The following is a 13,929-nucleotide window of genomic DNA, read 5'->3' on the forward strand; positions in this document are numbered from 1 at the left end:
TGAACGTTTTTGCTTATTTTGGAATTTGAGTGTCACAAAGGTGCACTTGAGACGGTCGAGATTCTCTGCACTTCCGGGAGGTGTCTTGTTTGAATAATGAGAAGTGCGTTTTTTATCCATGACGCACGAGCATAGAGAAAAGTGATGCTGCGCCGGCAGCTTTTTTACTCTCGTTGGCTGGCGTGTGTGCATCATTTATTCGGCGAGCCAAGGGCAGGTGGGACCCGGTTTTTTGGCTCGGAAAGAGGGGAATTGCCACGGAAAAATCTGATGTGTGTGTGGAGGGTGTGTTGTGTGTGTCTCTCTCTCTCTATATCCGTATTTTTAGTTTTCGTTCAGGGGTCGAAATAGAGGAAAAAAGTGGTGCAGCAGCCATCGGGGTTTGTCAGTTTTTGCCAAGGTCTGTAATCATCAACGGCACGCGAGTCGAAGCACAACTCAGTCAGTGATCGCAGCGCGTGCCTCGAGATAACACACACGTTGCGATTCTGCACTTTCGCGGCTCCCATTCTGTTTGTGTATCGCTTTTCCTTGGTATTCGAGACCGACATAATTGCTTTTTCAAATCTAATTGTAAGAGAAGGTCTTATACATCAAATTTGCTAATTTGCCGATGTGGTGCAAATCACCGCTTGGCCAGTATGCTTGACACTGTGGAACTGAGGAAGGGCAGAAAGCAAAGAGGTAAAGTTAGCAATTTTTATTTTTTACCGATCGTCGTGCATGCATGCTATTGTCTTTCAATACCTTTTGAATGCACGCGCACGCCATATTTATTGTATGGTAAATTCATCAAAATCTTTTTTACGAGGTTGTAATTAAAACAAAGACAACAGAAGCTTCTTATTTAAATTTACTTAATAAATAACTATATTTTATATATATTTAATAACTTTATTATTTTTTTTAAATGCAATTTTTTAACTTAAAAAAGATAACAAGTTATTTTACTTTTTATTTTTTTAATTACATTAAAAAGATTATTTGTGATAGTTGGAATTAATTTTGAATCATAATTAGTTTAAAAAAAACTATAAACTATAAACTTTTTTTATTTTATCCGTTTTATAAAGACAAACAGGTCCCAAACTGCAATGAATATATGAAAATAATCTTCTTTGGCAGAGTTATGCTTAGGATGCTTTAGCTCAATTAAATACTAAATGTATATTATACAAAAATAAAAATTTAATCTCTTTTTCAACCCAGCCCTTTTACTATGACAATGAATACTCTTTTGAAATAATAACTATCTGAAAATTTTGAGAAAATAAAGCATAACCATGACTTCTCTTTCTTCTGAGGTTCCAACGAGTAATTTTTTTCATTTTCAAACGACGAATGAGGGTTATAAACTCATTACGCACTAATGAAGTTATTATAGTAATTATCTAATCCACGCAGCAGCCACACACATGATTTTAACACTTAATTGCAGGTCCTGATAAAATCAAGTACAAAACGCGCCTGTCCGATAAGCTCGATAACGAGGCGCGCGTTTCTGAAAATTCTAAAATCAATCGAACTTGTGACGGCATAACGAGGAGAAAAGAGGTGATATCTCGAATAAAAAGAAGGAAAAAAGCAGCTGCACTCGAAATTGGAAGGAAAAAGCATCTGCGAAGGAGGTGCTATTATTGGCGAAAGAGAGAGCCAGCGAAGGGTGTGTTATTTTTTAGTAATTCAGGTAAAAGGCTGCTTTTTCCGCCCTCTCTTTCTTTGTTCAAGAGGGGGTTACCTATTTTTCGGAATACACATTCCCGTTAGTCTGCTGCTCTATGAAAATCGCGTATATTATAGAGAGGAGAGAGCGGGTAAGGAGAGAGAGATGCGAAAGGTTGTCCTGGATTCCTCCGATTTTCAGGCCACAAAAAACAGGGTGAAAGGATGCGCAGTTAGGGTTCATTTTCTCAACATAAAAGGGAAAAATTCGCTGCTGCTGCGGTGCGGTTTGGAAATAATAGAACGGGGATGTTAAAAACGAGTTTCGCTGGCTGATTGGACATGCGTGGCCTAGTTAGAGTTTAAGGAACCATGAGACGCCATTGGGGGTTGCAAGGAAATTTCAAGCATCAGGTGTTAAAAATGAAGGCTGACAATAATTTCTAGTAAATGAAGAAATTTTCAAATTTAAATATAAAGGTATTGTGAAAAATTATAACGAAAATTCGGAAAATTCAATAATTTGTGGCTATTTATTTTCCACAGAAAATAAAATAAATAAATAAATAAAAAATTCATTAAATCATAATAATTTGTTATAATCAATTTTGGGTCAGGTCAAGATAATTTATTTTTGTCAACCCTTTATAAGTTGAAAAAAGCACCACCTAATTTAATTAAAATAGTTAAACTAATACAATAATTTAAAATATTTACTAACCCAACCTCCCTGCCCACAAGTTTTATTTTACTTTTTAAAATAAAAGTAGACGTCCAAATTTAACAATAAGTTGTGGTCTTTATAGATGGCCACATTTCAGATTGCATAGAAACATTTTAGTATCGCTCTTCTTTATCCCAAAACTCCTTTAAAGAACCCGAGAATCACGATCTTAGATGCTGCTGGAGATATAATTGAATCGCCGGCCGGCTATTTCACGGTCCGAAATTGTTATTTTGCTCGTCGTCGGCGATATTTATTAGTGAAGCTCGTCGAATCTTTATTTCGGAGCATTATTCAGAAAAAAAGGAGATGCTTATGTGTGTGTTGTGCTGCTGCAACACTATCAATAGAAAAGTTGTTTGCCGAGTGTTTTGTCGGCATTGTGTGTGGGTTCGTGTGCTGTCCCCGAGCGCAGCACGTCTTGGAGAATCTGTCACCTTGCACGACGCACGCATCACTGCTTTTCCCCTGAAAGAGGAACTTTTCTTAGCAATCTTGCCTCTGCGCGCTGATTACAATAAAATATCTTTTGGCGTAAACATGCACGTGGCCGCGTGCACCTTTTCCCCGAAAGCTGCAGATTTTTCTTATTGCCGCCGATTGATCGGCCAGACGCACCCACCCCATATCTTTTATGATGGAAATAAAAATGGTTGAATAGATTTGTGAATGCAGTGAATCGCGTTACAAGAGGCTGATGCAGTTGCACGTCAAGATGCTTGAGAGGTGTAAAATTGTCCAAATTGCGTCAGGCCACATGTCACCTCTTGAGATTAAAATCACAAAAATATGTTTAAAAATTTATTTCTATGCCTATATTGATAAAAAATTTAATTTATTTTTTGCTTAATTATTAATTAAATATTGTGTGAAAATATTTTGTTCCCAACAATTTGTAATTTCAACAACTTTTTTAATCTCAAATGGAATTTTTGATTCATTATTAAAATTATTCAATCATTTATTTCAAATAATTTTATTTTCTTCAATTAGAATTTATTTTAAAATTCTGTGTAAGAATAAAAAATTTCCCTTCTTCAGATTCTCGTGTACACTGATTTAAAGGTTGAGTTTCAAAAATTTTTTTTGGGGTTTTTAGGAATTAATTTTTTATATGGGAACAAACGCGTTCAAAAATAATTTTCGGTCAAATGCGCACATCTCCCTCATCCTTTCACATCTCTATTCCTTTTCTCAACCACTTTTTGCCATTATAAATCTGCCCGAAATATACAATTTTCGGCGCCTTTGTGCCGCGGTTCTTCACCCCTAAAATTCGTAAAAAAGCCTCTGCTGCTGACAATACTTCTTTATTGTCTCAGGTCATGTTCTGATATGCCTTTTATACCCTGCAGTTGGATATTGGCGAGAAAAAACACTTGTGAAAAAAGTGGCCCGAACCTTCCTCACTCAGCACTCAGCTACACGGCCATAAAACAGCCCTTCTTAACACCCGTGCCATTTATTCAGCCCTTATATATGTATTTGGGTTCATTTCCCCTGCACTCGACCTCGTGCTTATTTTTTCTTCTTTCAAAAGTGCGCGAAGGACTGTTTCTTGTCTCTGTTCATTTCGTGAAGCGTCTTTTAGCCTCAGCTTGGGGTCTTTGAACTCGGAGGAAGAGAGGGGGAGCGTTTCTTAGGGTGGAGATGGGGGGTAGGTCGGTCGGCCGATGGACCATGTGCCTCGCCTAGGCCTGCGTCTTCATCATTAAATTCTGAAAACCACCCTCCTCCCACACCCACCCTCTTCTTACATACAATTTTCTTTCTTCTCTTTCTCGGCAACGCAGCATCCAGCAGCAGGCCGCGCGCTCAACGCACATATGGCGCCATTCTCACACTTGGAAAATATACCTTGTGTGTGTGGAGCCGATTATGTTGCGACTCGCGGCTCTGTTTTTGGGCGCTTTGAGCCGCAGGGGAACTGCTCGAGAATGAAATGGAAAATTTGCATGGAAATTGGCACTTTGAAGATGCGGCCAGGCTCAACTTGGCGAGTGATTCGCAGCTGGAATACAGAGAGGAGAAACTTAAAATGAACACATGTAATAAATTAAAAGTTTTATATTTTAGTATATTTACGTTACTAAGAATTCCATGTTCAATTATCATTTTTTATTCAAAGAAACTTTTTGTTAAATTTTAAGTGCAACCCAAATATTTTCTTACAGCAGCGATTAAAAGAGGTATGATTTTCAATTTTCAGAAATTTTATGCAGTTTTTATTATTTTCATTTACCTCAAAAAACCGAATTACATATTTTTATAATTAATTACCAACCAAAATTTAGTTGCATTTAATTTAAGCGCATGCGAGCAAATATTTCTCCCTTTAAAGACACAATCTGTCTTTAAAATTTTGTCATGCCAGCCTAAGCAACTCTTTCCTCTTCATATTTCGTGCACATCCTCAGCATCTCCTTGTCGCATCCCTATGACAGAGACCCCAATTAAGCCGCGTCCCGATTTCCGCCAGCAGCCTCACAATTTCGCTTCTAATTAAAACCAACGTTGCGTCGTGGTTGGGAGGAAAATTCCTCGGGTTCAAGGGCCTCTGGCAAGGCCAAAGGGATGTTGCAGAAGCACCTCCTACTCGTTCACTCTGGAGCCACATCATAGGCTCCTTTGGGGTAGGTCAGTCCGTGACGTAGGGGGAACTACCTCTGCTCGCGCTAGCTCGTCTTGGGTCTCCCTTTGGCGCCGTGCCATACTCTCAGATGATATCACTCTCTCTCTCTCTCTTCTCTCTCCCTCGCCCGTCGTCCGCTCGCCGCGCTCTCTCGCCCGCTCGCTCGACTCTCTCAGTCAGTGCTCGACACGATCTCCTCCTGTGCGCCTCGAGAGCAGCGCTCGCTCGCCGCTCAGTGCCTATGGTGTATGCAACCGGTTGGGTACGCCTGCTCTAAAGGGTTGCCTAGATCAACTCTTTCTCGACTCAACTCCTTCGAGGTAGGCTTCACTCGCAGTCTCGCTGCTGCATTTTATTTCAATTACGGAGGCTTCTGCCTTGCGATTTTTGACGGAACAAATTATTGCCGCCGTCGCGGGTGTTGATGACGGAGACTCGGCGTTCTGGAAAAGGCTCGCTTTCCGATTAACTGCGCAGCTCCGTTTTTGTTTTTAAAATACTTCACAATTTTGTTGGGTATACTTTCATTTTTAGTTGCAATTAATATTTATTGATATATGACAGAGGCAATCACTGCCCTTATTTTTATATTGACATCAGATTATTATGTATGGTGCTCTTGTTCAAACTTCAAGTTTGATGATAATTTATTTAGTCAATTTCCTTAAATGAATGTTTTTAGGTTTATACCGCTATATTTAAATTTCATTTGACACTCACTTCATTATCAATGCTATTAGGATATCGTCAAAATAAATAAATTTTTTAAATTTCCACATGAAAAAAAAAATATTTTTAAATGAGGCGGTGATTTTACTATCAATACGCAAGTTCAATAAAAATGTCCTTTTATTGTTAGGCTTATTTACGTATTTTTTTCTCATTAAAAATAGTGAACTGAAATAAGAATCTTTATTATAATAAAAGTATAGAGTTTTTGTTAAAAAATAAAAAATGCACGCAGACCTTCAAATAGGAAATACTTTTTACATTCACTTTTGTGGTACACTGGAACAAGTGGAGCAGGAATAAAATTTTTAATTCAGTTTGAATACTAATTATCATTATAAAATTTATCTCATCCACTTCTCAAACTTTACGCTTAATGAACAATAAATTTTCAAAAACTAAGATTAATTTCCTGTCTGAATTTCTATAAGCCAATAAAATCTGTATACTCGGAGCTTTAAAATATTTTGTTCTTAATTTAATTATATGTCTGTGCTTTATCCCTCTCACTTTTTTTTGTTATAAATTTCTGATTTTGTGTCTGCTGCACCTCCAATTGGGCAGATATTGGTTTGTGGTAACTCAATAACGTTATTTGCGACTGGTTCTAGTTTTATTTAAGACATTGATAATAAGAATCACACAATCTCTGAAAAAAATCAACTTTTTAATTTGCAATGGTAAAGTGATGATTACCTACAAATTATTAATATTTTACATGAAAACATGTAATACTTCATACTTCTATTAATATAATCAGATGATAATATTTTTAAGTTCGTTATTAATTAAATCTCATGATACATTCAAAAATAATTAAAATAATCTTGTTTATATGTTAAAAAAAGCAATTCTATAAGAATAAAATAGAAAAAAAATTGTTTTATAAAATATTATATATAATTTCTTACTAACGCAGATTTGGTATTTAAAACTATTGCGTATATCCAAGTAAAAGAACATTATCATCATCATTAAATTTCTTATTCGAGACTCTTCTTTTAAATCAATATTTTTCTTTTGATAATCTTACATATTAAACAATATCATTTTTAACTAATCTTTTAATGACACAAGGACAATACAATTTTTTTGCTTTGTTCCAGGTCCAGCCACGAGACGCCGTGGCGAAATGAAGACTGAGGGCGGAACCATCCCCGACTCGACCATCTCGCCGCCGCTGATGGACTCACCGTCGCCCGACTCGCACGCGGCCGCGATGGCCGCCGCGGCGGCCGCCTTCTCCGGCCTCGCACACCCCCTGCTCAGCTCGCCCGCACACGCGGCCGCCCTCCTGCGAGCCTCAGCGGCCGCCTCTCAAACGGCCGCCCTGATGGGCCTCCTGCCGGCCAGCCTGGCGGCCGGCGGCGCTTCCGCGGGCATGCCCGTGCACCTGCACGCCACCCTCGCCTCCAGCCCCGGCCTCTTCCAAAACGGCGCCCTCTTCAACTGGTCAAAACTGGCGCCGACCTCGAGTTCGCCGGCACCGGCGGCCAAGGCGCCCAAGAAGCGGAAGGCGCGAAACGCTAAAGAACCGAGTCCCGAGGTCAGTCGGACGGAGCCCTCGCTGATGTCCTCCCCAGCGACGCCGCCCGAGGCGCCAAAGGCGCTTAGCTCGGGCGGCAGCAGCAGCGGCGGCACCGAGGGCGGCGCCGGCGGCCGCGACAAGGTGTTCGAGTGCCGCGTGTGTCACCGCTGCTTCGGCTACAAACACGTGCTGCAGAACCACGAACGCACCCACACCGGCGAGAAACCGTTCGCGTGTCCCGAGTGCAACAAACGCTTCACCAGGGACCACCACCTGAAGACGCACATGCGGCTGCACACCGGCGAGAAGCCCTACCACTGCACGCACTGCGAGCGGCAGTTCGTGCAGGTGGCCAACCTGCGGCGCCACCTCAGGGTGCACACCGGCGAGCGGCCGTACGCGTGTCAACTGTGCACGTCGCGCTTCTCCGACTCGAACCAGCTCAAGGCGCACATGCTCATCCACAAGGGCGAGAAGCCCTTCGGGTGCAGCCGGTGCGGCGGCCGCTTCCGCCGCCGCCACCACCTCATGCACCACAAGTGTCCCGACGCCGTCGCCTCCAGCACGGCCGGCTCCTCGCCGCCCATGGACGAGGACGACTCGGGCAACAGCATGGAGTTCGACGAACCCCTCTTCCCCAAGCAGCGCCTGGTGCGCGTCGCTGCCACCACTGAGGTCAGTACAAATTACACTTTTCATTCCAAAAATTTTAAATAATTATGCAGAAGCTGATAATTTATTTAAATTGAATTAATCCTAATGAAATATAAAACCCTTATCACATACATGAAGAATTTATTTTAAAGTAATTTCAGATTTGTTTTACCCATACAGCTTGTGTTATGATTTAAAAATTTACAATGATGCAAATTGTCTAGCAGATATACAGTTCCTTTGACGCTAGCCTATTCAAAGCACTAACTTATTATTTTAGGATACACAAGTTAAAATTAACCTAAAAAGCAAGCTGATTAAGTAATTTTTGTAGATAATTTTATTGCGACATTAATTAACTAATAATTTAAATTTGAGGTGACGATGTAATTGACAATTCAAATATTGTATAATCAAAGAAATAATTTATAGGTGTTCAGCAAAAGATATATTTGTTTTATTATATGATCTTTTATGTTTATTAAATAATATTGTCTCTTCTTTACTTGCTGTATTGCTTTTTAAATTTTAAATATACATTGTAAACAAAAATATGTAAAAAATATTTCATTTATTAAGAAAAATAGTTTCAAGTTTAAATTTAAAAATATTTGTGTAATATTTAAAATTAATATATACATTATTACAAATAGTTTTTAGTAAAATTAGAACTACATTATTGAGGTCTTTTTTCCAACTTGCTGAAAAGCAATTTGAATTAAAAACTAATTTTCCATTGTTTCCCTTTTGTGCTTCAGGTGCCGACTGAGACTGGAAACTGCCAGATTCCCGAACAGACGGAGCCTGAGGACCTGTCCATGAGCACGTTGCTCAGCACCAACAACAACACAATCCACGTCGCGGCGCGGCGCATCGCGTCCAGTGTCAGCGTCAGCAGCTTGTTCAGCTCGTCGGACGACGACGACGCCATCCACGGTAAGCTGTTGTCGCCGTCGTCGCCGCCGGCCGCCTTCATGGGACACCCCAAATTCCGCCACCAGCAACTATCGGACGCGCCCATTTCGCCCATTTCGTAACATCCGCAGAGGTTGCTATGTAGATTGTAAGTAGCTTATTGTAAGCAAGAAATTATACAAAAGACCGCTCAGAGACTACCAAGAAATTTATCGAGATAAATTAATATCTGAAGAAAAATATTCAAAAGAGAGACCATAGCTAATTATATATAAAAACAAAACTCAGGAGACTTTATACAGGGATTTTGACCACGAACGTGCTCAAAACTCACACTCTCTCAGATGGATATATGATTAACACGTGTATAACTATGATGATATAGTCCCAGCTTAACGTTTTTTATATCGCATACGATATATATATTATATGATGTGTATAATTGTTTGTTCACTCAAAGTTCCTCGCGTTGGTTGATTGATTCGATTCAATTCTCAATGATTGTGTTTTTCGTTCCTCATGCGACGCATATATAGTTTTTTTTCCCTAGGTTTTTGAACAATTTTGGAAAACGTCGGCAAGCGTGACGCTTGGCCGGCTCGGACTCGCGCTTATATGATGATTGATTGTATTACTATTATATCTTGCACTACTTCCTGTGTTGGTTACCTCAGAGAGAAAAAAGAGACGCGCTCTCGGGGGCGAGAAAAGTGCACGCATTATTAACACATACATTTTTATCCGCGCGGATTATATAATCGACACAAAACGTTTGAGAGCTACTTTTTATCAAAAAGAAAAAACCTTCCGTAGGTCGTTGAACCACCCCAGGTAGAATATCTTTGTATAAAAAATAATTTCGCGCCTCTCAAGTGGGCGCGCATTTTTCAATCGAATATAAAAGATCGAGCCGGCCGATGATGAGCTCAGGCAAAATTTTCATCCCCTGACGCACAAAGCCGAGGGTTGTTTACCGCGGCAGGCAGAAAGTATGTGCGAGAGCAACAGCCTTTTGCAGCAGGGTGGGGGTGAGAAAGATGCTGCAACACTAGAGGGGGGACGGCGAAGGTACAAGTTCGTCGACCTTCCTTTCCTTGTTGCGTCTTCTCTCTCACTCTCCCCTGGTGGATTTAAAAAAATATTTCTGCCGCCGCAATTATATTTTGTTGTGATGATCGGCCCGAGAAAGGATCTCGTTTCATTTGCCTAGCGAGAGGTCCGGTCGGCCGGGGTAAACAACCCTGGGTTCTCACGCTTTAGCTCTCAAAGTGTTTTGTTAGCCCTGTTATGCAACCAACGAAACAATCAAAAGGTCGCTCACCCTGACCCTGTGATGCTCCCTCCACTATTATTGAGTTCCGATAATGCGTGCAGTGATCTTCCGCCCTTCCGAGAGGATTACTATTTTTGTTTTTGTGCCAAAACCTCAAGGTGCATCTCGCTTATTATGAAATATGATTTTTTTATGTGTTAGTTTTTAGTCTATAAGCATGAAGACGTTAGTTATGTTCATTCTTCTTTATTTCCGAGCGAAAATAAAAACCATTTTCAGTTTATAATTTCTTTTGTTTGATTTATTTTTACTTTCTTTTTTCTTTTATAGAGACGCAAGGGAAAATATTATATAGCAAAGCGAAACACCTCGCGAAATCAATCCGCCCTGAATAAGAAAAAATTGAAGCAAATTATTCATGCAAAGTAGCGATTATTAGCATACACTGTGTGCACACATTCAATGTATATTTACACACGTGGATTATATATTCGCCAGTGAAGACTGATTAGTTAGAAGGAGAGACATAACTCAAAGAGCTTGATTTTCAACCCACACCACTTCACTTTCCTCCCGCAGAGACTGAACGGAAAATTAGCATCATCCCCGTTTCTGCGCGTTCCAATCGAGAAAGAACTCTCAAGTTTCGAATTGATTGAAATTTCCAATGCAAATTCGCCAAAAATGCAAATACGTACGAGGGTGTTGTATAAAAAAAAGAGGCACCCGCAGAGCAGAACGCCACCGAAAATTAATTACTTAATCACCACTTGAATTTTCAAAGTTTAATCTCGTCGACGCACAACTTAATTACGAATTCATAATTTTCTCCGCGTCTACATTTCTAATTAAATCGGTTGCATGTCGCGTCCCGGTTGCTGTTTCGGCGAAATAATAAATTGCACCGGCGCCGCGCCGTCTTTTCGCTCTCCGCTCGCAATCCTTTGGGGAGGTTTCCACTCTCTTTACTTTCTTTCTTTCTTTTTTCCACCCTCAACCGGCTGCACAAAAAATGAGTCGCTCTTTCTCTTTGTGCGCTGCAAGTCTAATGCCTTGGGGTGGCTATTGCTGGGGAGACGCACGCCGCGTATATATTTTTTTCCATCCACCCCACGCACTGCACGATTTTTTTTTCATACCGTGTAGTCACCCCCTTCATTTTTTTAAGCAGGCAGCAGCTCCGGCTAAAATAAAAAAAGGGTGCTGCTGCGAGCCCTTTCTCTCTTCGCGATCACCATGGTAACGACGGAGGCCCGAAATTTCTCCGCAGCAGTTTCCATTACGAGGCTTAATTACGAGCGCAAAAGAAGGCAAAAAGCAGGAAGAGCCTCGGGTCCCCCGGGAACGTCGGCTCCTTTTAAAAATATTTTGGCTGTATAAATTAATTTGGTCCTTCCAAAAGAGAGGAAAAATCTAACCGTTGGCATCGCGAGCTGCTCTCTCAAAGTGCGAAAGGAAAGTCAATGAAAAATTGCCTTCTTGCAGCACCGGCGCGCGGTCTTATTATTCATGTGGTTATTTTTTCCGTCGTCCCCTGCGCCGCGCCACCCCGCCGGCTCCTCTTGTAAAACTTTTTTATATCATCATCCACCCTCCCGCGCGCGTGGGGTGGCTAACGCGTGGGGTTATTATGAAAAAACTCTTTTTGTGTGTGTAGCGAAGATAAAGACAATTGAGCCCGCGCTTTTTTATGCTCGCCATTAATTTCCACCCGGGCTGAGCGAGAGAAAAAAACGCATTAAAAAAAGCGCCAGCGCTGCTGCTCTGGGAAATTAATGGAATAAATTTGTGCAATGTCCCGGTCTAATGAAAGATAAAAAAGTAATTTATTATCCGCCGAGTGAAAAAAAGGGATGAGATTTTCTTTCTACTATACTTTGCTCAGCCAGTCGCCTTTGTTATGCAGAGTGGATTTTTCAAATAAATTAACGTGCCCGATGTAATGAAACGAGAGAGGGCGGAGAGAGTTGGATAGCGGAGGACACTTTGCACAGCCAAACAAAGGAGTTATTACTGAGATTAGAAAATGAGACGAAAGAGGCTCTCTCACTTTTTTCCGCCACTGCCGAGGAGATTTTAATGAAAACCATCTCTTGAAAAAAATGACGCTTTTAATGGCGCGCACACTTTTCCTGCGCCAAAGCAAATTAATTTTCGCTTCCGTAAAAAGAGACAAAAGTTAAAGTTTTAAGAGGGTGCTTTTTAAACTCTCTTTTGTTTGGAAATTTAATTTATCAGAAGTTGAAATAATGAAGAGCAGTTAAAAATATTTCAAATGTTTTTTACTTTAAAACTTCCGCAGCTTTTCTTGTCACATTTCTCCAAGGGTTTCTTTCCGCATACACGATTTTTTAATATCAAGGGCAGTGCAAAGTGCGTCCCTCTGGCGAAAATCATCATTTAGAATATCTCACCCCGCAGCCATGTTTAGTGCACAAAATCCCCTTAGCAGGGACGGCGCCGGCGTTTTTTTTTTTCGTGCCTTTTTTATTATAAAAATTTCCCAAATGTTCAATCGAGTTGAGAGAGGCGCCCATCCCAAATGACTGCTGCCAAGATGGGGCGATCAAGACGCAGTTAAAGAAGCAATTTTTCCGAGGGCGAAAATATCAACACCAGGCAGCGCAGGAACAAATTGCGCTGGCTGCATACTCTGCACTTGAGGGAGTGGTCGCCCCGAGTGCAGTATGACTCACATCTTCCATTGCACTCCCACGCAAACTAGCCGCCGACGAAATCGCTTCTAACTCTTCCCCAGGCCAAAAAAACGCTCTCCTTTTTTTTTTCTCTCCATCCGAGATGCACTTTTTATCTACAGGGATTTGCACTCGGATGTTTTATGTGTCGGCGCACGCTTGATAAATAGGAAATGGATGTATATTCCGTCGCAGCATCAAAAAAGAGCGCACGTCCAGCGGGGGGAGCCAAAATGTATCGGCGGCCAAGATCGCATGATGCATATGTAACCGAAAAAGGGAAAAATGCTACCGCCGATTTGAATCAAATTTATATATACGTTGAGCCACCCGACGTCTCGAGTCGCGTCAAGATGAAAAAAATGTTTTTGTCTTTTGGGGATCGGTTGAAAACTATATGATTATGGGTCCATCTTAAAGTTAAATTCCTTTTTTCTTTGATTATAGCAATTCGGGCAGTTCGAAAAAAATATCTCTTTTTGAATAAAATTACAAAAGGCTATTTTAAATATTAAATTTGTTTACAAGGAAGATTATGTTATTATCTCCCCATTGGTGAAAACAATGAAGTTTCAATTTGCCTGTTTATAATTTGTTACTTATAATTTTTTTTCTAAAACATTTTAAATATAATGATTGAATTTAAATTATTTTCAAACTGTGTGGCTTATTATTTTCTCTTTAGTTTAATTATTAAAACAGAATTATTAGTAAATGAATATTCAAAATAAATACACACTCTTTCTGTCAATCAACTAAATTTAATAAGCAGCCTCCATAGTGAACACAGAAAATCCAATAGATACGCAATATTTGGATTTCTGATTTTCTTATACACCTTCAGGGTTTGCATTTAGAGTATGTTTTACAAGAAATTAAAAGATCGGTTCGGTACTTCCTTGGTGAACAATTTGTGTTTCGCAGGTTGCATAATCTAACCGTTGATAAGTTGGCGCCGACGCCGATTATATATATTTTTTTTTTAAATTTGGAATGGTTTTAATTTTGGCCTGAATGTAGTCCTTCGAGATGTATAAAAGGAAAATCAAAACTAGTACTAGTTGTGAATAAAATTAATTTTCTGTGTTTAGCGAAAGCGTGTTGTGGACATTGCCA

At 40.3% G+C, this 13,929-nt stretch overlaps 1 protein-coding gene across 1 annotated transcript; it reads left to right on the top strand.

Moving 5' to 3' along the window:
* Positions 1–482: 482 nt before the first annotated feature.
* LOC132201049 (protein krueppel-like) lies at positions 483–10,397 on the top strand. The gene is made up of 3 exons (XM_059626923.1): positions 483–684; positions 6,854–7,950; positions 8,688–10,397. Exons 1-3 carry the CDS (start codon positions 642–644, stop codon positions 8,964–8,966), a joined length of 1,419 nt encoding a protein of 472 aa, XP_059482906.1. The 5' UTR covers positions 483–641; the 3' UTR covers positions 8,967–10,397.
* Positions 10,398–13,929: the final 3,532 nt, after the last annotated feature.

This window comes from Neocloeon triangulifer, unplaced genomic scaffold (genome assembly GCF_031216515.1).
Source record: "Neocloeon triangulifer isolate White Clay Creek 2 clone unplaced genomic scaffold, ASM3121651v1 ptg000014l, whole genome shotgun sequence".
Taxonomy (NCBI): domain Eukaryota; kingdom Metazoa; phylum Arthropoda; class Insecta; order Ephemeroptera; family Baetidae; genus Neocloeon; species Neocloeon triangulifer.